This window comes from Coffea eugenioides, chromosome 2 (genome assembly GCF_003713205.1).
Source record: "Coffea eugenioides isolate CCC68of chromosome 2, Ceug_1.0, whole genome shotgun sequence".
Taxonomy (NCBI): Eukaryota; Viridiplantae; Streptophyta; class Magnoliopsida; order Gentianales; family Rubiaceae; genus Coffea; species Coffea eugenioides.
Window position 1 is genome coordinate 16,205,236 of NC_040036.1, and position 23,103 is coordinate 16,228,338.

Below are 23,103 nucleotides of genomic sequence, written 5' to 3' on the forward strand. Positions count from 1 at the left end.
TAATCCCACATCGGTTGGGTTATTGGAAGAAGCTTAGCTTGAGAACTATAAATAGCTCTCAAGTCTTTCCAATTAAAATGTACCAAGAACAACAAAGAATTACCCATAAGGATTTTGTAATTCTTTGTATTCTTTCTCCTCTCCTAAATTATAAAAGCAGGTCGCTTGAGTGGTGCTCGGAGAGTAGGCAAAATTGGCCGAACTCCGTTATCAATTTTTCGGGTGCGTTCTTTCCTTATCTCTTTTATTTGTTCCGCATTATTTATTAGTTTCTTTTCTATTGTAGTATGGTATTCAATATATTTGTCTATATTTGTCGGGTATATTTGTAGTGTTTTATACGGTTCATTTGGGTGTATTTTTCTTATTCGTGTGTACGTATTATTTATGTATACACGGGTATAGTTGTGATAATACACCGTGCACGTAAGTTCTGTCTAGGAGACTGGGTTTTAAGTGGGACCGCTTGTGACCCCTCCAGCCTTTCCTGAGAATTTACTTGGAATGGTAATTCTGTCTAAGGAGATTGTTTCGACGATCTTTCCTGGGAATTACTGAATCGGTTTAATCACTAGTTGTATTTTTGAGTGGGAAATTACCCGATTTCCCCAACAGGTGCGGGAATTGTTTAACTTTTCAAGGTTTGCAGAAAATGAAAAATGACCTTGTTTCTCTGTGCTGTGGACTTAAGCTCCTGAAGGATACAGTCTTGCAGCTGGTTAAGGGAACATAATCCAGAAAAGGAATCTCGATAGCCAATTTCCCGTGCCCATTTTACCGTGTTCTCCTCATTTGGTACAACAACAGCAATCAGCATTGACTTGAAGCTATCCCCATAGACCCAGATCTAACAGAGAATTATCAAACACAGGCTCAACATGGTGGCTGGGCAGATATAATACGAATATAATCTGATTATATGAACCAGAAATTTGATCCTTACATCTTCAATTGTTGGCGAAACACAATAAACTTTTTCCAGATATTCAACTGCAACATATTCTCCCTGAGATAGCTTAATTAGATTTTTCTTTCTATCGATAATTCTTATAACACCATTTTCTGACATCTCCCCTATGTCACCTGATTGCATCAGAGGATGAAATGAATAAGAAAACATACAGTTCAACAACTTTCTAGTAGGAAAAAAAAAAAAGAATCACCTGTGTGGAACCACCCATCTTTTATAGTTTCTCTTGTTAATTCTGGGTTCTTGTGGTATCCCGCAAAAACCATCTTCCCTCTGACACAAATCTCACCACGAGGACGATCTCCAAATGGATAGTAGCCCATTTCTGGAACTTCCTCCAGACGCACTTCATTATATACGAATGCAGAACCAACTGTTCCGATTAAGCACATTTCGTCAGGAAAGCCAACAGCGGCCAATCCACTGGTCTCTGTTAACCCTGGATAAACAAAATTGCGCTCACTCTGACTGGGATATATAAACATTTAGATACAAAAGTGAATTCACTGCATGATCCTGGAAAATTTAAAACAATTTCATGCCATGAGCTAAATATATCCATTGGCAAGTTTCAAGGATATATATCAGAAATGAACAAAAGTCATCGGCAAGAGTACATGCACATTTTAGTTACATCAAATTCTGGCAGCTAGACAAAGTTTGGTTCTCCAATATCATGTAAAATATCTACCCTGCAAATTAATTATATTTGCAACAACTTGAACCACGCCTTCCCAGTGAATTTCATAATGGATTGCCAATCTCCAACAATAAATGTGTCAGGGTTGTCAAGTAGCACACCCTAAACTTCTATCTGTGGCAACTCAATATCTAAAAAATATTTTCTTGTTTGACCCAATTGGTCGTTCAATCTTCATTCTCGGACTGAAACTCTGCAATTAAACATTTGTACTTCAAGAGTAATGCCGGCACTATCTAGACTGAGATTGGGGAATCATGGGCTGCTATTTTGAGGATGAATCTAGAACTATTTATTTACTCGTTCGAGGATAAACCAGTAAGCAAAAGAAACCAAAGATGATTGAATCAGTTTGAAAAGTTAAAAAAGCAGTTGAATCAAGCCCTACTCATCAGCTGGAAAGAATTTTACCTTCATAAAATATATAGTGTTGATAGTTGTTACTTTAAGTTAACACTGTATTAGTACTATGGAAGAGATGCTCCCTATTAATCATAAGTTGAATACCATAGCCTTGCAAAACAAAAGCACACGAGGTAACCCGCAAGAATTCTTCCACCTCACTGCTTAGAGGTGCACCACCAGAAATTATTAGGCGAACCCTGCCACCTAACCTGGCCTTGACCTAATTACCAAAAAGAAGAAAGATAAATCAATTGATCACATTGTTTTTGCTTGACCATGAAAAGAAGTTGCCTTTATGATTGGAAGCCATTTTGAAGATACTTAATAGCACAGTAAATCAACAAATTTTGCCCAACAATCATATTAAGGATCAAGCAGATATGTCCTAAATCAGTACCATGGGATAAAAGGCTTAAGATACAACTTTTTAGTGTCTGCCTTATGCAGAATCTAGTAAAACGTGGAAGCGATAGATCTTTTTGTAACATTCTAATTTCCCTTTTTTCTATTATTATACAATCAGCTAGATTAATGCTAACTATACTATTCAAAATACATGACATTCAGGATTCTTTCACTGAAAAAAAAAACATAAAAAATTGGAAGTCATGAATAAAAGTACATGTACTACCTTCCTAAAAGCCAGAAGATCTGCTATTGGAGATGCAACTTTCTGTTTGTAGCCTAGTTTCATCCACTTAAGCTTGCTGAGACGAGGCAGAAAATCAATTTGCATGCAGAGTAAAAAATGTTACAGGGAGAAGTATGAACAAAACAACCACTTAATGAAGAACAAGGAACGACAACTAATGAAAATATTTACTAGTTGTAAAGCATGCCAAAAATTTTCCTCCTCACTGGATTGAGTTCTTCAAGTGCTTTTAGAACCCCTGCAGGAGAGGCCACAGCATTTGCTAGTTAAAAATGTTCGAGAAAATATGCATAGATGATCAATGACTAGCAAAATTTCCTTACCTTCACGCACCCTTTCAAAAACTCGAGGTACTCCTGCGAGAAAAGTTGGCTTCAACTCCATTAAATCATCCTGTAGCTCACTGATATCCTTGATGATGCACAAGCAGTAGCATTAGCTATTCGTCAATCATCCTTAGACTACATAAGTTTGAGAGCTACACCATAGTATTTGCTTATGAAAAAGCTTGTATTGATTAGACGTGAAATGAACTTAATAACATCATAATCTTCAAAATATGGAATCGACACAAAACCAAAGGATTGCCATTTTTTGTTAATTAAATGCTTGTGTTTCAGCACCTTCGTATACCTTTTCTTTACATTTTCTAGTCAAACCATATCATTTACTTGAGCAAGAAAATTAAAAGTAAAAGCAGATGATGGCAGTATGCTGTGCTATAGATTGAAGTCTTACCCCATGAAAGTAACCAACAGCAGCACCCTTGTGGAAAAAGTATTCCTCAATCATACGGTCAAGGATGTGAGCAAGAGGGAGGAAAGATATGTACACATCATTCACTGTCATCTGGTCACATATTTTCACTTGAAGTAATTAATACAGGCTCAGAAAAGAGGAAGATACGAATCAATAATAAATGGAAAAAAGATTTAGACACAAATATTCATATATCTGGATCATGCACAACCTGGAAGAGCAAACAGGTAGATTTTGCAAAGCAAAACATCCAGGCAATTTGAAAGTGAAATCATACAGTGTTCAAGAAGTAGAAGATTTCATATAATAAGCATGAATACGTGTATGATCTGCTAAACAGATGCTACATACCTTATCTTCAAATTGTTCCATGAAAATATCAATTCCTCTGATGCATGTTGAAATGTTTTCGTGAGTCAATATAACACCTTTTGGACTTCCACTGGTTCCACTAGTGTACATTATTGTACAGATATTAAATGGCTGTGGTGGCAAGAGCTCTGAGGGGTTCTCTTTTCCCTAATAAAACAGGGTAACAATTCAATTAGGAGGTGGAACTACGTATATCAACACTACTCATACATGCATGGCAACTGAAGAACAGATCCAGAGTGCATAAAGTACCTTGAAAACCTAAGAGGACATATCTAAGTTTTAAAGACCGGGAAAAATTATTGCAATGGGAACTGAAACATGAGTGACTCAAGACCACCCTGCCATAATAACGGCTTGAAACACTGGGAAACTGAAACATGAGTTACTCAAAGACAGCAACAAAAACAGCTTCACTTCTACAAATTTACACTTGAACCATTTGAACACATTCAAAATGCTCAGAAGAATATCATTCCAATAATGCACTATATTCATAACTAATCCCCTACTATATAGCGACATAACAAGAACTTTAAGCACAGAAGGGCCAAAAGGCCATGTGTTGCTTTAACTGCTTAAGTGAAATAATTTAGGCAAAGTATGTATTATCAAAGTGTGTTAGTTATACAAGCTTAAGATTCTAAATCATGTGAGGAAACGATGTGGTAAACAAAAAGTCCTAACTGAATATCTTAAGGTCACCTACTTGACCAATTGGAGAAAGTATGACAAAGTACGAGGGGAGCTCAAAAGTATGGTTAAGTCCCTCCTTAAAAGCCTAATAATGTTGATAACCAGATGTCAACAAACAGAACACTTTGGAGATTTTCCTTGAAAATTCAATACAATCTGAAACAAACTTGACAAATTATGCTGATGTATAATTAAACGAATAATGCTAACAGCTTAGAATAAAGGATGCAGCTAGTGTATGTGGTTGGTGCACAGAACATTTTGCAGATGCAGGCCAGAAGAAAGAGTGAGAAGAAAATATGACATTTGCTTTCTGAAGTAATGGCCTAGGAAACTTACATTGATGATAGAAAGAAAAAAGCGTAAAAGAGTAAGAGACATACCATATGAAGAAAATCGTTCCAAGAATATGATTTCACTCCAATGGCGGCTGCTCTGTTCTTCTCTTCCTCTGTCAATGAAGTGAAGCAAATTATCACTGCAACAAGGAATGAAGCAAATATAAGTATCGTGCGACAAGAAGGATTGAAGTATGACTTGAGAAAATGCACTCCAATTGCACAGCAAGATTTTAAAGGCAGACTCACACTTCAGTTGTCGAGCATGTTTGCAATCAGAACTCAAAAGCTGCAAGGGTAAAACAGAAACATTTGATTTGTTTTTATTAGTTAATTAAAATAAGTTAAATTTATGACAGAAATTAAAAAAAGGTCAAGTTTTATAAGCTTGTTACTTCTTTCACTTTCTTATCCTGTATGAAAACAAAATCAATCTCTGCATGATCTATTATAAAATCAACAGCTCCTGGTCCTGCCCGGCCAAACAGGGAAGTCAAAAGAACACGTTAGCAGTTACGAGCTCAAATATCTAAAAAATTGACAAACTATACATGCTTCTCAACTCAGTTCTATTGCCTTGCATGATATAGGATGAAAAAGGAAAAGAAATAGCTAGTAGAATGCCGAGCGAATTTAACTGAAAATTCTACTAACACCAAGAAATCATATTCATGCATGCTCATTCTCTTTCGTGTCTCTCAGCTTGTCTGACAAACCAGGAGCAATTGTTATTGAACTTTGAAAGTACGGAGAGAACTCCTCAAAGTCCATTTTCTGAAGCCTTCTTTAGTATATAGGTTAAAAAGATGGATTTTAGTGGCAACACATACACTGTAACTTTACAAACATATATAAATAATCTTTCAAATGGTTACTTTGTATCATTTGGGATTTTGAAAATTCACAACAATATCTACAAATCAGGGTACAAATACCTACAGGGATAAGGGGATAAAATTTTGATAGATCTGAGAGAACTAGTGGTTAAGAATAAGAATAGTGCGTAACTTTCAAAGTCACATAGCCTGTAACATTTCTATATCGCAAGTTGCGAGAGAGAAAGGAAGAACACAGAAGCATTAATTAAGCCAAGTAGATGAGCTGAAGCTTTAAATGGAAGCATGAAGATTAACTTCACCAAGCGTATCGTAGAGAGGTACACAAATTAAACTCTGGGAACCGCAGGCCTGCATGGCATATTCAAAGTTATTCAACCTGTTCGGGGATGCGACAGATTGTATTCATAGAATGGAAGAGCAGCATAAATTTCAAGAAAAAGTATACTAATAAAACAAATGGAAAGTCACATTCATCACGGAGATAGATTATTCAAACAAACCTCCATTGCAACAATCCACTGCGGACAATTTGATCCGTAGATTCCTACCCGGGCGCCCTATAAATAGCATAATCCAACCAAAGTTTATGTTTTCAGGCAAATGTCTACACCTAATATTTCTATTTGAGCAACTGAACATTGATATATATCTTGTAGATTCAGTAGTAGTATGCAAACAGAAGAAGAAAAAATTAATTCAAATGCTCCAGTAAAGCATCGGTGCTTCCTTACAGGTTGAATTCCGCATGCTCGTAGCGCTGAACCAGCGCAGATAGTTTCTTGGTAAACTTCTTCATATGTTTTCCAGACATAAGGGCCCCACTACAAACAAAAAAAAAGGAAAAAAAAAAGGTCCAGATGAAAGAAGTTGTTTTAAGATATAAAATCTGCAACTTTTATGCTAAAAGAATGTTAATTGGAAAGTAAAAGTTTTAATTTTTATTAAAATGGTTTCAGATATAAACCACATTGAATTAAATAGAGTTTTTTTAATCCATGAAGGGCAAAAGTGCAAAAATAATATCTAAGACCCTGTATAATCCAATTCAGCAGTTACATCTAATAGATTTAGATTTTAGCATCTTCATTTGTGTTTAAAAACAAAAAATTGAATATCTGAATTAAATAAGAGACACTAAATTTTCTAAACAAAATTTGCTCTAAAAAAATAAGTGATAAGATATTCACTTATCAACTAATATAATATACACTCAAATATATCAATTTAATATTTAACAATTCAGTAACTTAACGAATTTTGATTTTAGAATTTAATTTTATCAAGCGCACCCTTAGAGTACTGCATGTTATTAAAACAGGAAATTAATCTTCTATCGACAAATTAATAACAAAAAGAACTATGAAAGTCAATCAATCAAAGATAAATTTAAAGAGAAAAAGCACAAAATCAAGTTGAGTGGGGCAAGAGAGTTAAACAAAATCTTGCAGGGGCTAAAATAAAAAGTTAAAATAAAACTCTATAAAACGTTATAGGCAAAAGTATAATTTCTCAAAAGTTAGGAGAAGGGAGCTGACCGCCCCTGCTGGTCAGTCCTCCCTCTGCCACCGTGCGACTAGCATGCACTCAAGAAGAAGAAGAAAACTGAAAATAGAAGGCAGGTAGTAGATGATCAATGAAGACCTGGTGATTGAGAAATTCACGCCACCCTAGCATCCTATTTCTTGGATATTTTTCAACTGAGGCCCTGTCAAACACCAATATCCATCCCAGAGATTAAAAAAAAACTATTGAGAGTATAGATAGCACTTGCGGAATGAGTTTAACTGATAAAGAATGACCAGCCATAAGAGAAGCATGACTGATGACACTAATGCTGGTGCAAGACATTGATTCATGAGTAGTAATTTTTTTTTCACCTGAATATTTCCCAAGCTGTGGATAAATTAGGATCAGTAGGCGGAAAGTCATGCCGGGCTATTAGATTTCGATATACGGGGCCAACCGAGGGCTGGCCGTCCCTCCCTTCTTCCACCTTAACTGCAAACATCTTCATGGCTGTAGTGTAATCTGCAGAATGCCAGAAACAAGTCAATGCACGAATTTCTTTGGCCCGGATCCACAAGCTTATTTGACCAGTTCCGCGATGGTACTGATGTCCAGCAAAAAAGTGGCGTGTGCATGTAGTATTTAGATGCCTCCGCCACTAGGCTAGTACGAATTAGCTCAGCCGGCAAGGTTGGATTACTTCTTTTTGCGAAAGATAAAAGTTACGTGTTTGATTGTTGATACATCAAGATTGTGTTTATATGTCAATCCGTATGTCTCTTGTAACCTATAATCAAGCGCTTGTCCTAACCTAACCTACTGTGATGATCGGAGTTAAAATCATTCAAATTTGTTATTAATAAAAGATTTTTTTTTAAAAAAAATTAAAGAAGATGCAACTAGCATTCAGAGCTTGTGATTTCGATGGCCGCGCTAAGATGAAAAATGCTACGTAAGTGGCCAAAACTTTTTTATATTCCACAGTTTTGTGGCCATGTAGTGTTTTCGCCCTTCTTGTCTTTGTCAAAAGTTTGGTTATGTAAACGGACTATTCTGTTTCAACTCGTGGCAAATGCCAAGCAGTTGATTTGCGTGCTATTAAAATTGGACAAAGGAAGCGCGGCTGAAATTTTTGGTGTAATTATTTGGTTGTTGTAGTCACAAATTTTATTTGTGTATGTATGCTAATTCACTGTATGAATATAATCGCGTCTATAATTGTACATCAAATTATAGATAAAATACAACAAATCAAATCGAATCGTATCTAACACAACTACACTCAACCATACCTAAGTCAAATAAATGCTCTAATTTGGTTGAAAATTGTGACAGGAGGACCGAAAGCTCAGTTTGTCAGTTTTAAATTCAGCTGGTGGGATTTTTGTTTCAGATTTGTACATTCAAGTCCTACCTGCCAAATCTTGCCAACTTCCCTTTTATTTTTGTTTCTTTATTTTTTTTGTTATTTATTTTTTGGTTTTACAAACGGCAATTTCGACTATGTTATTGTGGTGGAAAAGAGAACCCAACTCGGTAAAATAAGGAATTAAACAAAAAAAAAAAACCATTTAAACTCAAAAGTGTGCACTAATATAAGTATAACCTCTGAATTTTGTTAACTGCAATATCGCCAACTTACCTTATTTTTTTCCCCCTTTTCATCTGGTGACTGGTGACACAATGTCATAGTAATAACTAATAAGATGCCATAATCAAAAGAACTAGAATGAACAAATTATATGCCGTAATCAAAAGAAAGATCAAGGTAATTTGGGAGTATTTTAAATCTTTTGCGCAAGTAAATTTCGGAAAAATGAAAATTTCCATATGGGGAATTTCCACCAAACCAAAATTCAACTAAAACAAATGAGCAAGAAGATAAAGAGTGGCTGATACGATAGTGATGATGCAGGCGTAGTTTCTGCTGAACTTGTGCTAGAATTGAAACATACACAACACGCGTAATTTGTCGAGGGAGTTGGTAACTGAGAATGGAGGCTAAATAAGGAAAAATTATCTTATGCATGAAAATGGGAGAAATGAAATTTTGATCTCTAATGTTTAGCATGTGTGTAATTTTACTTCCTAAATTTTTGAGAAAAATGAATTTGGTCCCCAATATTTGGTATATGGTGCAACTTAACTCCTTAAAGTTTCGACAAAGACAAATTTGCTCCTTAATGTTTCTAATTCGAGCAAATTTAGGACAATTAACGGATTCTCTCAATTACTTATGGAACCAATCACATGCAAGCATATTTGTTAAATTATATGCAAAAATTGAGTTTTAGAGCTTTTTGCTTGGGAGTAACGGGGATAGAGAGTTAAAATAAGTTCTAAATCATTGAACTAGGTGCTCAGATTGATTTCAATTTTCTAGTTTAATAATTTATTTTACTGATTAATTAGTTAGTACGTGAACTCTATGGCCCTATTTGGCACATGAGCTTTTTGTCAAGTTTTTCTGCTGCAAGTTTTTTAAAAACTTTAACTACAGTAATCTCAAAAAATTTCTCAAAAATTTTAAACTATACATTTCAAAATATTCAAAAATTTACACACTTCAAAAAATTTTTTAAAAACTTCTACGGTAAGTTACAGTAAAGTTTTAGACAAACACCCAAAAAACTCATTCGTCAAATGAGACCATATTAGTCCTCAATCTTGTTATTTAAAGTTAGTCGCTACTTTGCCACTTTATTTTCAAGTTCAGTTTAACAGACACATGCCTGCAGGTGACTAAATTTTATCAACAATTAGACAAAATTCTTCAAATATCCTAAATCTGCTTTAAATTAGATATAGTGGTGGCTAGATCTGCTCTTGCCAAAACTTCAAGCACTAAAACTGCACAAGTGCTAAATATTAGAGACTAAATTTTCTGTAGTTAAAACTCTAAAAACTAAAATCTCACGCGTTAAACGTGCTAATTAACTCAAGAGATTACCATTGAATATTGCAATAACAAAGATTAAGTTCAACATGGAACATGGAGCTATTTCTCAAGTTGAAGAAGATGCTTGGTATGGTGCAATTAAAAATATTGGTTTGAAGGGGCAATGTAGGATATTTAAACTAAGTCATTTTATTATTTAGTTTGTTTTGTAGGATGCTTGCCTTTGTAGCAATTACCAACATGGGAATAAGTTTCCCTGTCCCAAAAATGTCCCTGGGTTAAGCTCGATTACTTGGACTCTTTTTCTATCAAACTGGCACTTGTTATCATATTTTCGTTCTACTCCCTGAAATAAATACAAAATACTAAAAGTGAGTAGAATCTAGCAATTAATTCACATCGGGTCATGTAATAGGGGAAGTTAATTATAAAATAAATGATAAAATTGCAACCTATCATAGTTAAAGTTTTTCAAAAACTTGTAGCAGATAAACTTAGCAAAAAATTTGTCTGCCAAACAAGGCCATTGGTTTAAAGGGGCAATGTAGGATATTTAAACTAAGTCATTTTATTATTTAGTTTGTTTTGTTTAGGAAACTAGTAAATAAGTCCATATATGATTTGTTAGTTACTTTACAGTCCAATTACTATATAAAAACCTTATATCGATATTTCTCGTATCAGAGAATTATCAAGAAGTTTCATATCAATAAAGTGGCCACCTAGCTTTGTGTCATTTACCATTTATCATTTGTGGCCTCGGCTTTTATTTCGTCTTTTTTTCTGCAGTCGTTCTATTACAAAAATATAAGAAAGCTTTTATTTCGTTATTATTTTGCTTGTAAATTGATTCGAGAGCTTTGTTATAATTATAAACATTTTGATGTCCTACAAACGTTTAAACATTTAAACCAAAAAAAAAATGCTCCCGCAAAGAAAAAAAATCAGGTATTCAATTCAATGAGGAAAACGAAAACCTGGCAAAATCAATGCTACTTTGGCCAACCATCCTATATTAGAACAGAACCATTCTAAATCTTGCGGCAGCATATTGGATGACAAAATAATTCCATTTAAACCACATAATTAAAGAGCTATGGATAGAAATCCAATCAATGTCTACATAAGTAAAGTATTATTATCGACTATAATACGGCTGAGACATACCTTGATCAACAAATTGTAGCTGATACTAATATTTGCTACCTGTCAAACCTGCAACTAAAATGGGAAGCACTTCTTCAATTTTACAATTCTACATGGACAACCCAATTCAAACAGTGAAACACCATAACACATATAATTTTAAAAAAATACCTATTCAAGAAAATTGCTGAAAAATGGAAAAGAGGAGTAGCTAAACCAGCAAAATCTCACTCTAATATGCTGTGTAATTTATAGTCCAGAAACTATAAGCAAATGAGAAGAATTCAAGCAGCCGGAGTTATGGTAACAGCATAGAAACCAAACTGCTTCACTAATTCCCGTTCTGTCATACTTTTAGCAAATCATTGATTAAGTTTGTAATAAAAGCAGCTTCTACATACAAATGCACAATGGCATAGACTCACTTTAAGATTAAACAAGTAATTATAAAAATCTACTAAAAGGCAGATAAAGCTATTTAGCACTAATTGCCAAGCATTGAACTGTTAGACATTCTGCTCAATCGATTTAGGAAACCAAACCTTGAATCACTAAATTAACCCTCCGTGAGGAGATGAAATTTGTCACCATTTATCCCCAAAAACTGCTTTTAATCTATGCTTAGGCTTTTAAGCTGTAATAAGAGTCGATTGTTTCCATTTCCTTCTTTTCTTCCCTAAACTAGCTCTCCAAATGTTTATTTCCCTTTCTATTTTTCATTTATTATCATTTTTGAAATCACAACCTAGGACTGGAATTTAGGTTAAATGAAAAAAATAAATTTTAAGAAAGTTCATAAAAGTCTATTACCATTTCTTCTACTGTTTAAGTTTCAAGAGAATTATAGATTTTTATATATTCCTCTGTGTCTAGTAAAACTTGCAATATAGCAAAAAATATTTGCTTAGATAATAAGTTTTCTGTCCAAAATTTTCCGGTCAAATAAATGTTTATCAAATTCATCTTCTCGCACTTTACTATCCAACAAGGCCATTATTCTCTTTATCGAAACAAAACACAAGTGGCTACTTACCCAAAAAAAAAAATGCAAGTGGTTGTGAATTTTTATACTTGCCCCCCTATCTGTACCTTCTTATCCCACATTTCACCCGGACCCCATTACAACCCTATCAAAGTCCCTTTGATTTATGTATTTAGTTCACTTTTGAGTGGTGGAGATGTGATAAATGTGCAAGCATATGGTAATAGCATTCCGTGATGTTGATTTGAGCGTTCCCAGTATTCATGTATTTGCTTTGAGTTACAACTTGTCCGGTGTGTTCTAATTTTGGTGATATTGTCAGGGATCTGAAATGCTTGTGTTAGTATAGACTACTGCATGACCTCTGCTCTCTTGGTTGTACTCCTGAGCTCCGAAATGCTTGAGGGCAAGCATTGTCTAGGTGTGGGGGGATTTGATAGAGCGTTTATTTGGCACATTTTGCACTGTTATTTTGTCCTAATTTTGGCTATTCACGGTGCTAAGAATTAGAATTTCACTCATATTTCATATTTGTATGAATTATAGGTGGTCGGCATTAAAAATGATCTCTGGAGACAAATTTCCAGAAGACCCTTCGTCTCAGAGCGTGGCCACGCCAGAAAAGGTAGACGTTACCGAAAGCCAGACCCCGGTCCACGTGAACCCGAAGCGTGGGATCAGAACTCTTGAGACAAAGCTTTGCTCCAGGCTTTTGTTCAAGACGTCTCTTTTACCTTTTTTTTTGGGGCGGCGGCTATAAAAGGAAGAAGAGGCCAGATTCGTGGCGGATGAAATTTTTAGCTTTCGTCTTATTTCTTTCTCTTTGTCTGTCAGACGCTTTTTCTTTTCTTTTGTTCTCCGTCGGCCGCAGATAGATTAGCTTTGATTTTCTTTTCGAAAGGGGTCAGGCGATTGCAGACTTTTGTAGCTTTTCGGTTGTGACACTTTGACTCCTTGGCTTTTGTTTTGATTCTGCACAATTTACGTTAGCTTTTGTTCGTACACTTGCGGCTCCAAAGCAAAGACGAAGGCAGGGCCTTCTCTGTTGTTACTGCAATTAATTCCCCTTCCCCAATTCTTCGACGAATAATTGAATGAATTCAATTAAATCACGCGGGATTGCTATGATGAGGAGCGGCTAATTTTCTCCTCTACCCAAAGGTTGACGCGAAGGCGCGGTCCATAATATCCGTGAGATCTAATCGAATCTTCATTATTTCTTTCAATTTATTTCTATTCGTGCGTTTCCTGAATTAATTGTTCATGGGTATTTTATTAATTGAATATCAACGGTCGGATATTTGATTTAATTTAATAGCCTACTGCCACGTTAATTAAATAGAATCCGTAATTGTTCATTTAGTTAACACCTCGTGGCAACCACCATAATTAGTTTTATGATGGGGAAACGCAAGATCTGATTTAAATAAACTCTCTTATCGTGTTTATTGGTTAGGGTTGGGTTCTTCTAGTTTTAATGCAATTGGGTAATTAAATTCATACGATCGTACCTAGAGTTGTTATTTGGTTAGAAAAGCAGTCAATGGTCGTACCTTGACTGTCGAAAAAGTAAGGAAGAACTGGTTATCAGAGTTTGTTGATAGCTATAACCAATCTAGTAATGAATGGATGAAATACCTTTGCATCGATGAGCATTTGATTGGACCGTGCCTGAGTAGTTGATCCTTTGGGTGGAATATTATTAATTGCTATTTTTAGTGAATTGTGCTTTGTGAGTTAGTTTTGAATTTTGTTTGTTTTATTTCATTTTTATTTGCCTCCCATTGAAAATCCCCCATTTTCGTTCTACTAATTTGGAAAGAAATAATTTCCTATCCGCTCCCTGTGGAATCGAGCCTACTTGCCATTGTACACAAAATTAATATTTTTATAGACTAATCTGGTATATCGGATCAAGCAAACTTTTCGGGAACAGGGTGAATCGAGTAACCCATTGCACACCTAGGGTCCCTGCTCCAATACTTGGATTTGTTCTATAATTAATTGTGGTGGTAATTATAACTTTTTAGTAATTATTATTGCATAGGTTCGGCACCTGTCAGCTTATATAATAATAATAATAATAATACTTTTTGCAGGCATCATAAAGCTCTTTCCTCATGAGACGTATTAACAAGTAACCTAATGAGAATAGTACGTAAACTTAAGTCATATTACATTAACGACGCATATCATACCACTATATCTTGTCAAATCAACAAAGGAATGATTTTGGCACTCCACAAAAATCTTTAAGCATGCACTTCGCTCTTTTTTTTCTCATTAATTAAAATAACTTAATAGCCATACACAATTTTGGATTTCAAATGATTGCCCATCTGTGTTTAAATTTTGTTGGCAACCATCTTTTTTTTTTCCCAAATATTTGTAAGTCTACTATGTGTGACATGTGTAGTACTTGTACTTGTACTTTTTATTTTTTCTTTCATTTTTTTTATCAAGGAACTAAATTGCCGAATGGTTAATAAATTTCATAACGACAAAATGAGGGATGTACGATGGAGATGATCCATTTAACTAAAGGTTACCGGGAAACCGACAATTATTGCAAGTTCATTTTCATTTATGACATCATGAATTAAAAGGATTCTTTTTGTTCTTGTTGTATTATCAGAAAAGGGGCAGCATCTTATCAAGAGTGTAAGTGATAACCGAGAATTTGCCAGGGAGACCTGGAAAAGTTTAGATTCTCTAGATAGGATATTATTTTTCTTTTCAAATTTCATCAATTGACTGATGAGAAAAGAAGCCCTTTCTCCCTTTCTTCTCTCTAGAAAAAACTCTTTAACTAAAACTCCTTTCAACTCTCTCATGACAAAGAGATCAGATTTTTCTGATCTTTTTCCATGGGAGGAGCCCTCTCTATAACTTTTTTTTCATTTGTGTTAATAAAATATTTTCTAAAATTTTCTAGTGAGAGTTTTTTCTCTTCTTAGGGTTGCCTATTGAGATTTTTCTTCTCTCCTAAATTTTTTTAGTATGAGTTTTTGATAATATTTTTTATTTTTCTTTTATTAGATCTAAGTCTTTTCAGATTTTGATTATCAGATCTAGAATTTCTTGGATCTATTCGATAGATCTCACCATAATATCTGGACTTGAAACAGTAGTTAATCAGCAGATCTGACGATTGGAAGCATGCACAGATATTCATGGAGCTATAATTATTTTATCTCATTTTTCAAATTTGGAGATTTACAATTTAATTTGATAGGGTGCATTTTAGTGGGTATTTTGGGCATTATTGCACAATTAATTGACTAAATACTTTCATTAATTGGATGGATTCTACTGATATTTTGTTTTGGTGCTAATTACAGGAATGGATGCTGAAAAGTGCTTAAATTTAAATTTTAGAAGATTCATCGTACGTGGGACCTGCTTGAGAAGCTGAAGAAATCTAAATGTAATAGATGTTATTTTATTATATTTTGAGGGAGTCTTGTTTTAATTTAAAAAAGAAAAACAAAAACAAATAACAATTCTGCCGATAAGGAAAAACGGCGGCCTGGAACTTCGGAGGACAACGGATGGAGGAAGGAATCTCTTCGTTTAGCTTAGGTTTTTTGGGGGCTGGTTCTTTTCTCTGCTTTTGAAAAGGGAGTTAGCCGTAGCGAAAGAAAACCATTAGAGGAGCAGAGACAAGAGCCTCCATTCTTGACTTTTGTATTGTTTCCCATCTTTTGTTGACTCTGGAATTCCTTGGCTTTTGATTAGTCTTGACCAAATTGAGAAATCAAAAGAATTGAATCCTTTCTCTCGTATGCATTGCTAACAAAGGAAGGAAAGGCTAGCCGCAATTGTGGACCTACCAACTGTTTGTCAATTTGGCTTTGACCGGAATCAAGCAGTTGGAAAACATTTGACATTTCTCTCGTACATCTTGTGCTAGCAATCAGGAGAAGAAACCAAGAGCCGCCGTTGTTGACTTATCTTGGCTTTGGTTCTCACTTTTGCTGAACACAATTGAAGTGAACAATCTGCCTTTCATACGTTTGGGCTTTTGGAGACAATTGCAAGAAATCAAAATTTCTTGTTCTTGTCTTCTGTTCTTAACCAAAAGAAAAAGTTCCGATACGCGACTTATCCCGATTCTCCCCGCGTAGCTTGTCCTTCATTAATGGAGGGCTAACTCTATAATTCTAGTCAATGGGGCAACTGACGAATTGGTTCGGTATTCACTGTGAGATCTAAACCGTTTTTAATTATTTTTTTCATTAATTGATATTCATATGTTCCCTGATTTTAATTGTTATAGTCTTGGGTATGATTGATTAGTGCGCAATAATTAATTATTCACATAGGCTATTTTGCTATATAAGGGTAATTGAATCCGTAATTGTTCGTTACCTCTATCCCAGTAGCAGCTGGCATAATTGGATTTGTGTCAGGGGAATATTTGATCTAATTTAAACAAACCCTCGTAGCGTGTTTGTTAGTTAGGATTGGACCTTTCTAGTTATTAATGCAACCTAGAAATTGAATCCTAAGGTCGTTCCTAAGGTTGCTTTTGGGTTAGACAAATAGCTAATGGTCGTACCTTGGCTATCGAGAAATTAAGGAAAGGTTGGTTGTTTATCGCGTGCATGACAACTATAACTAATATATTAATAAATGTTGGAATTATCTTTGAATCAATGATCAGTTGCATGAACCATTTCTGAAGTGCACCCTTGGCTAGAGTTTCTCTCAGTTATTTCTTTTAATTAATTATTTTCTGCAGTTACTTTATTTTTAGCATTTAATCGTGAAAATCCCCATTTGTCTTGATTCGAAAAGGAATAAATTTCTCTCCAGTCCCTGAAGGGACGACCCTGCTTACCACTGTCTACTAGTTAGGGAATTCAGTTAAATAATTAATTCAGGTATATCGGATTAAGCAAACTCTTCGGGAACAGGGTGAATCAAGTAACCCATTGCACACCTAGAGTCCCTGCTCCAGTACTCGAATTGATTATTGACTGTTTTAAGTGGTAGTTAGGTTTTATTTATTATTATTGCATATGTTCGGCACCTGTCATAATTTTTATTGTTCTTCAGATTTATAGTATCCTTTTTTCAGATCTATTCTTTGATATTTGTGTATGATGATGTAATTTTTGCTATTAGTGCAGACTTTAGTGAAATTATGATATTTTATCAAAAAAAAAGATAGGATAACATCCAGCATTTTGACATGTACGTGCTATTATATTCAAGCTAGTGAGGACCCTTGAGGATTAGAAAGTTATAAGAATTATCCTAGTGTTATATACATTGTGATTTGCAGAGTTATAGACAAAAATAAACATCTAAAATATTATTCTTTATTGCCTCAAAATGGATGAGTTGGTGGATACACCAAAAGTCAAGGAAAAGAGAAAGTGAATAGTTTTGGAAAATTAAAGATTGAGAATTCAGGGGTCCAAATATGGGATTAGGCAAGATTTAAGGTAGACCTAATTTATAGATATACTTATAGACAGGAGGCGTATATAGTGACGATATCATTTTTATTTCTTTTTCATCGCCATACATAACATTGATTTGGTGATTCTTGAATACAAATGTATGATGTCTATGTGTAAATATAGTCTACCTAATATGCTTTACTGTTGAGTTTGACAATACAAGAAATCCTTGAACAAATCGTTCTAATCATCCCCATCTTCCCAACGTATTATCTTTGGATTTGATAATTTTAGAAGAGGATGTTATTATTTATGGTGTTCCAACGTTGTGACATTGTTGAAAGTATATATGGAAGTTACCCTGCAAAGATAATGGTTATAATTCATAAAAACCTAATTAAAATTTAAATTACAAATCAAATAAATTGATATAACTTATCAAATAAGATGTTAAAATTAAAATTTAAAAAATAACTAATTCCCAATCCTTCCCCAAGTTGGAGAGTGTACACTTGTAGCTTCCAAGTTGAATACCGAAATTTGAAATGGATCATGACCGATCATTTTGAATCTCTTCAGGTCATGGATTCTTAATATTAATCAAAATAAGGATCATTGGTTATCGTGAAAATGTCACACACCCTTAAACAGAAATACTTTGATGGGAATAGGACCCATAATATGATCCATTAATTGAAATGGCATATAAACTATTGAAAATATTGTAAACAGGAATAAATACCTTACAACATAAATTAAAAATGAACATCCAAAAAGGGATTAAATGAACTCCCTCAAGAAAGACGTGCAAAATTACATCCATTAAAAGGATCGGGAACACCGTTAGGAAAAAGATGACCGCTCTTGACATAAATCATCGCTCTTGACATAAATTGAAAGGAGAAAAATTACCAAATTAAGATTTCCATGAAAGAAATTGAAAAACCTTCAAGAGATAACCATTTTGCTACAACTTTTCTATACCATGGTTGTTGAGAAAGATGATTGTTCTATCCAATGACGGAGCCAAGGGGGGGCAGAGGGGGGCCATGGCCCCCCCTAAGTTTTGAGAATTTTAATTCATAATATGTAAATATGTGTGTAAAATAAAATTGGCCCCCCCTAAATTTTTTCAATTTTAGTTTATATTATGAGAGATGATATATATATATATATATATGAATTAGTCATCTTTGAATGGAATGGCCTGCAAGCTTTAATTTGCCATGAATGTCCATATGCCTATTACATTCATTGTTTGGCTCATAGGCTTCAACTTGCTTTAGTTGCAGTTTCTAGAGAAGTAGTTTCTGTTCACCAATTCTTCTCCAATTTAGTTTTCATTATCAACATTGTTACTGCATCTAACAAACGTAATGATGAATTAAAGGAGGCTCAAGCAATTGAAGTTGCTACTAAGATTGCTAATGGTGAACTTGAAACTGGAAGGGAGCTTAATCAAATTGGCACTTTAAAACGAACTGGAGATACTCGTTGGGGTTCTCATTTGGATTCTATTTCTAGTTTACTGAAAATGTTCAATGCTACTTGTGTGGTTTTAAGTAACATTGCAGTAGATGGAGGTTCATACTCTTAACGTAGAGATGCAAATTTTGCTTTGAATCAGTTGTTATCCTTTAAGTTTGTTTTCACTTTGCATCTTATGAAAGACATTATGGAAATTACTCATCTTCTTTATATAGCATTACAACATAAATCTCAAGATATTTTGAATGCAATGCATCTTGTCTCAAGCACAACAAAGCTACTGAAGACTTTTCGAGATTCGGGATGGGATGATTTCTTGGTGAAAGTTAAATTATTTTGTGAGCAACATCAAATTGATATCCCATGTATGAATGCTCAATATATTGCAAGACGTGGTAGATCTCGAAGTCATCATGATGAGATTAGTGTGGGGCATTATTATCGAGTGGATATATTTCTTGCAACAATTGATTATCAATTGCAAGAGTTACATAGCAGGTTTAAGGATCATACCGTGGAATTGCTTATTTTGAGCACTGCTTTAGATCCTAGAAATGGATTTATGCTGTTCAAGATTGATGATATTTGTAAACTTGCAGAGAAGTTCTATCCAAATGAGTTTATGGAGCAAGAACTAGTACGTCTAAGAATAGAACTTCAACATTTTGAGCTCGACATTCCAAATCATCCTGAATTGCAAGAATTATCTGGTATTAATGAGTTATGTCAAGGCTTGGTGAAGACAAGAAAATCAGTGATATATCATGTTATTGATAGATTGATTCGACTTGTTCTTACTCTTCCTGTATCAACTGCAACTTCAGAGCGGGCATTTTCAATTATGAAAATAATCAAGACAAAGCTCCAAAACAAGATGGAAGATAATTTCTTGAATGATTGTCTAACTGTGTATATAGAAAAGAAGGTTGCTGAAAAATTTAGCAGTGATTCAATCATAGATGAATTTAGTTTTATGAAAGAGCTTAGAGCTCAATTTACTTCTAAGAAAAGATGTTGAAATTTCAAAGTATGATAACATAACTTTTATCTTTTTTTAATTGAAAATAGTTACATTTATATTACAAGGTTATATATATATATTGCATAGGTGACATATTGGAGAGCATCTTCTCATAATGTGCAAATTGGATGGTTTGTGATGTTATAAGATATTTAATCAAAGGGTATCTTTTTTGTTATGACTGTACGGTATATTTATGAATAGACATGCCTTTATAATTAAATTTAATATTTGATAGTTTTAGATGTTATATATTTAAATAGAAGAAAATTATTTTGAACATAATAATTAAGATAATTTTATTAGGAAAAAATTTTGGCCCCCCCAAAAAAAAAATCCTGCCTCCGTCACTGGTTCTATCACGGTCCTTCCACAAAAGGAGGGATAAATTATCACTCTTTTTATTCCATTGCAGCATTTATTTCCTCCTTTCTCATGATACTGACGTTGTTTACTTTAGAAAAGAATAAAAGAAAGGAAGAAAGCTCTTGCTAATATTCTTTATGAATAATGCCTTTTCCATCAAATACATATTTGTCACTAGATTCCCAATTTCCAAGCAAGGGCATATAGGGCATTTAAGTGTTAAAGTATTGCCTATAAATACAAGGGATGAGGTAAGTTCTTTCTTGTGCAAAACCTAGTTTCGACAACTACAACCAGTTATAAAATTCTATTATCTCCGTTAGTAGCTTGCTAGTTCCCTTAGGAAAAAATGACTGAAGTCGTAGCCAACTACAACATCAATGTGAACGAATTCGCAGCCAACAGTAATCTTCTATTCTCTCAAAATTCGCACATCAGTTTTGTATTTTGCATGCATGTGCATATATTTCTTTCACAAATTCCTTTTTTCTTTGGTTCAATAAGAAGTGGTAAGTATTTTATTTTCCTGGAATTGAAATGAGTTTTTGTTTCTTGATGGAAATCAGTGGCTGTGGAGGGATTCCAATCAGCTGAAGTGGAAGCTATAATGAAGGCAGTTGGAGAAAACAAGACATGGAACGCAATTGAAGGACTCAGTGACACGGTGAATAATGATCATATTCCTTTCATGAAATTTTTCATTCTTTCTTGGGCGCGTAGTTTTTGACTTGTTTCTGCAATAGTTTTGCGGATTTGAATCAAATCAAAGGCGCCCTTCAACTTGTTCCCGGGTTTTATATGCGTACTAGCATTTGTAAATATATGGTTAACTTGTACGAGTCAGTCCTTAAAAGTTTTTATACCTTAGAATACCCCGAAATACAGCGTATACTTTATGTATTTTGAGATTTGTCTTAGCTAACTAAAAATTTGGTATACAGTTTATATAGGATGGTAGATCTTTTATTTGAAAAGAAAGAAAGGATTTAAATAATTTATCAACTTGCACAGAAACTCTTGGGAAAAGTAAAAGGAGTTGCTATTGAAAGTCTTGAGCACATTTTTGAATTGGTTTAAGCAATTAAAACTTTTTATTCATCTTGTCTACTTTCTTGAATTGCTTGATTAACCTTCTCCCCGAGTAATGTTATTTCTTACTAATTGGTCGGATCAACTTAGTTTTTGGCTACTTTTCTAATGGATTTGGATTAATTCTGGGAACTCAATTATTTGGGGTTTACAGAATGCCAACCTCCGAGGTTTATGTGGTACTACGACTGCACAAAATGTGGACAAGACAGTCCCTCCTGATGTTCAAGAGATGGCAGAATTTGCAGTGGCAGAGTACAACAGGATAGCTGGGACCAAGCTGGTTTTGATAAAAGTGCTTGCCTATGTCAAGCGGTTGTAGTTTTTGGCACTTTCTACGGGCTTCACATGTTAACTCAGGATGACAAGGGCACATATAAAGATCAAGCACTAACCTTGAAATTGAAAAATGGCAAGAAGGTACTCCTGTGGTACAAACATAATGAACATTAATCAACAGCTGCTCATGAATTGAGAATGATCAACGTACTTTGCTAAGTACTTTAATTATCTGGTGTCTGTATGTGGTTTGAGTATTATGTGTGTATGTTCAAAAGGATGGATGTACCGCTGAGGCACATCTCCCTAGTACTGTACTGAATCTCGAAGGTGCGCTTGTACCAAGAATGCACCATTACATAAATAAAACCAGCTGTGTGTGTTTGAGTTCATATATTACACTTCGTTCGCCTATTCACTTCCCAACAGTCTAAGAGTAATTGAAAACTCTTGAAACCTGACTACATGTTTTGTGTGAGTATCTGTTTCCTGTACCATACCTTTATTCCTCAAAACCTTGCAGTATGTCAAAACGCGAATTTACACCAAGTCGAATTATGTTGTTGGTTCCTTTTAAATCACAAGCAACGCCCAAAATATGCTAACATATTGAGACATTCACATGAATGAGAGTTTCTGCGATGTTTGCTTGAAGTTGTAGTCTGGACCGATGTTTGCTTTGATTATCATTTTTATCCCGTCTACTTATATTTGTAGTTAGAAGACAAAGGAACAGACAAGGAAAAAGTACAAGATCGCACAGACGTTCTATTGAGCGCGACTAAAAAGGTCTGCGATAACTTGCTTGCCGCCATTATCATTATTAGGTAAAACTCTACTTATTCAAAAAGATATTGCTTGACAAGTGAACCAAAGTACCAAACTAGATGTTACAAGAGTTACATTTTTTTTTCCCTGTTTCTATAACGAGCTTTCAATTAGCAAAATAATAAGAATGGGAACTAATACCCACAGCAAAACCTAACTTACACGGAGTGAAACGGGGAGCTTCCTTTGGTGATGAAGGAAAGCGAAAAAAAAAAAAGAAAAAAGAAAAAAGAACTTAAAAAGGAAAAAAATGAACATTATACGGAAATAGTAGGAAAATAACACATCTTCATGACGTTTTTGATATACTTATACTTACAATAACTTTTAAAATTATTTTTTCATTCTTTTTCCTTC

The 23,103-nt window shown here is 34.4% G+C and overlaps 3 protein-coding genes across 3 annotated transcripts; 2 read left to right on the forward strand and 1 right to left on the reverse strand.

Moving 5' to 3' along the window:
* Positions 1-623: 623 nt before the first annotated feature.
* LOC113763221 (long chain acyl-CoA synthetase 1-like) lies at positions 624-7,786 on the reverse strand. Its single transcript, XM_027306968.1, has 17 exons — positions 7,609-7,786; positions 7,373-7,436; positions 6,463-6,552; positions 6,232-6,288; positions 6,031-6,079; positions 5,288-5,364; positions 5,142-5,181; positions 4,938-5,032; positions 3,838-4,005; positions 3,466-3,576; positions 3,051-3,138; positions 2,899-2,965; positions 2,707-2,782; positions 2,178-2,295; positions 1,164-1,409; positions 944-1,083; positions 624-847 (listed from the first exon to the last, which is right to left on the reverse strand). Exons 1-17 carry the CDS (start codon positions 7,743-7,745, stop codon positions 629-631), a joined length of 1,842 nt encoding a protein of 613 aa, XP_027162769.1. The 5' UTR covers positions 7,746-7,786; the 3' UTR covers positions 624-628.
* A 2,436-nt stretch (positions 7,787-10,222) lies between these two features.
* On the forward strand, positions 10,223-20,695 carry LOC113757901. Its single transcript, XM_027300974.1, has 5 exons — positions 10,223-10,263; positions 12,811-12,987; positions 18,945-19,258; positions 19,379-19,992; positions 20,645-20,695. The coding sequence occupies exons 1-5, from the start codon at positions 10,223-10,225 to the stop codon at positions 20,693-20,695; spliced, it is 1,197 nt and encodes a 398-aa protein (XP_027156775.1).
* A 126-nt stretch (positions 20,696-20,821) lies between these two features.
* On the forward strand, positions 20,822-22,317 carry LOC113762239. Its single transcript, XM_027305604.1, has 3 exons — positions 20,822-20,954; positions 21,117-21,214; positions 21,794-22,317. The coding sequence occupies exons 1-3, from the start codon at positions 20,900-20,902 to the stop codon at positions 21,959-21,961; spliced, it is 321 nt and encodes a 106-aa protein (XP_027161405.1). The 5' UTR covers positions 20,822-20,899; the 3' UTR covers positions 21,962-22,317.
* Positions 22,318-23,103: the final 786 nt, after the last annotated feature.

What these genes read in the sequence shown, in the direction of transcription:
- LOC113763221 (XM_027306968.1), bottom strand. Translation starts at nt 7,745, where the DNA reads ATGAAGATGTTTGCAGTTAAGGTGGAAGAAGGGAGGGACGGCCAGCCC. An exon ending in TTTTGAAAGGGTGCGTGAAG is followed by an intron (nt 2,966 to 3,050) that starts GTAAGGAAATTT and finishes CCTCTCCTGCAG; the next exon opens with GGGTTCTAAAAGCACTTGAA. An exon ending in ATCTTCTGGCTTTTAGGAAG is followed by an intron (nt 2,296 to 2,706) that starts GTAGTACATGTA and finishes TTTGGTAATTAG; the next exon opens with GTCAAGGCCAGGTTAGGTGG.
- LOC113757901 (XM_027300974.1), top strand. Translation starts at nt 10,223, where the DNA reads ATGGAACATGGAGCTATTTCTCAAGTTGAAGAAGATGCTTG. An exon ending in CAAGTTGAAGAAGATGCTTG is followed by an intron (nt 10,264 to 12,810) that starts GTATGGTGCAAT and finishes TATGAATTATAG; the next exon opens with GTGGTCGGCATTAAAAATGA. An exon ending in TCCAGGCTTTTGTTCAAGAC is followed by an intron (nt 12,988 to 18,944) that starts GTCTCTTTTACC and finishes TTTGGCTCATAG; the next exon opens with GCTTCAACTTGCTTTAGTTG.
- LOC113762239 (XM_027305604.1), top strand. Translation starts at nt 20,900, where the DNA reads ATGACTGAAGTCGTAGCCAACTACAACATCAATGTGAACGAATTCGCA. An exon ending in GAACGAATTCGCAGCCAACA is followed by an intron (nt 20,955 to 21,116) that starts GTAATCTTCTAT and finishes GATGGAAATCAG; the next exon opens with TGGCTGTGGAGGGATTCCAA. An exon ending in TTGAAGGACTCAGTGACACG is followed by an intron (nt 21,215 to 21,793) that starts GTGAATAATGAT and finishes TGGGGTTTACAG; the next exon opens with AATGCCAACCTCCGAGGTTT.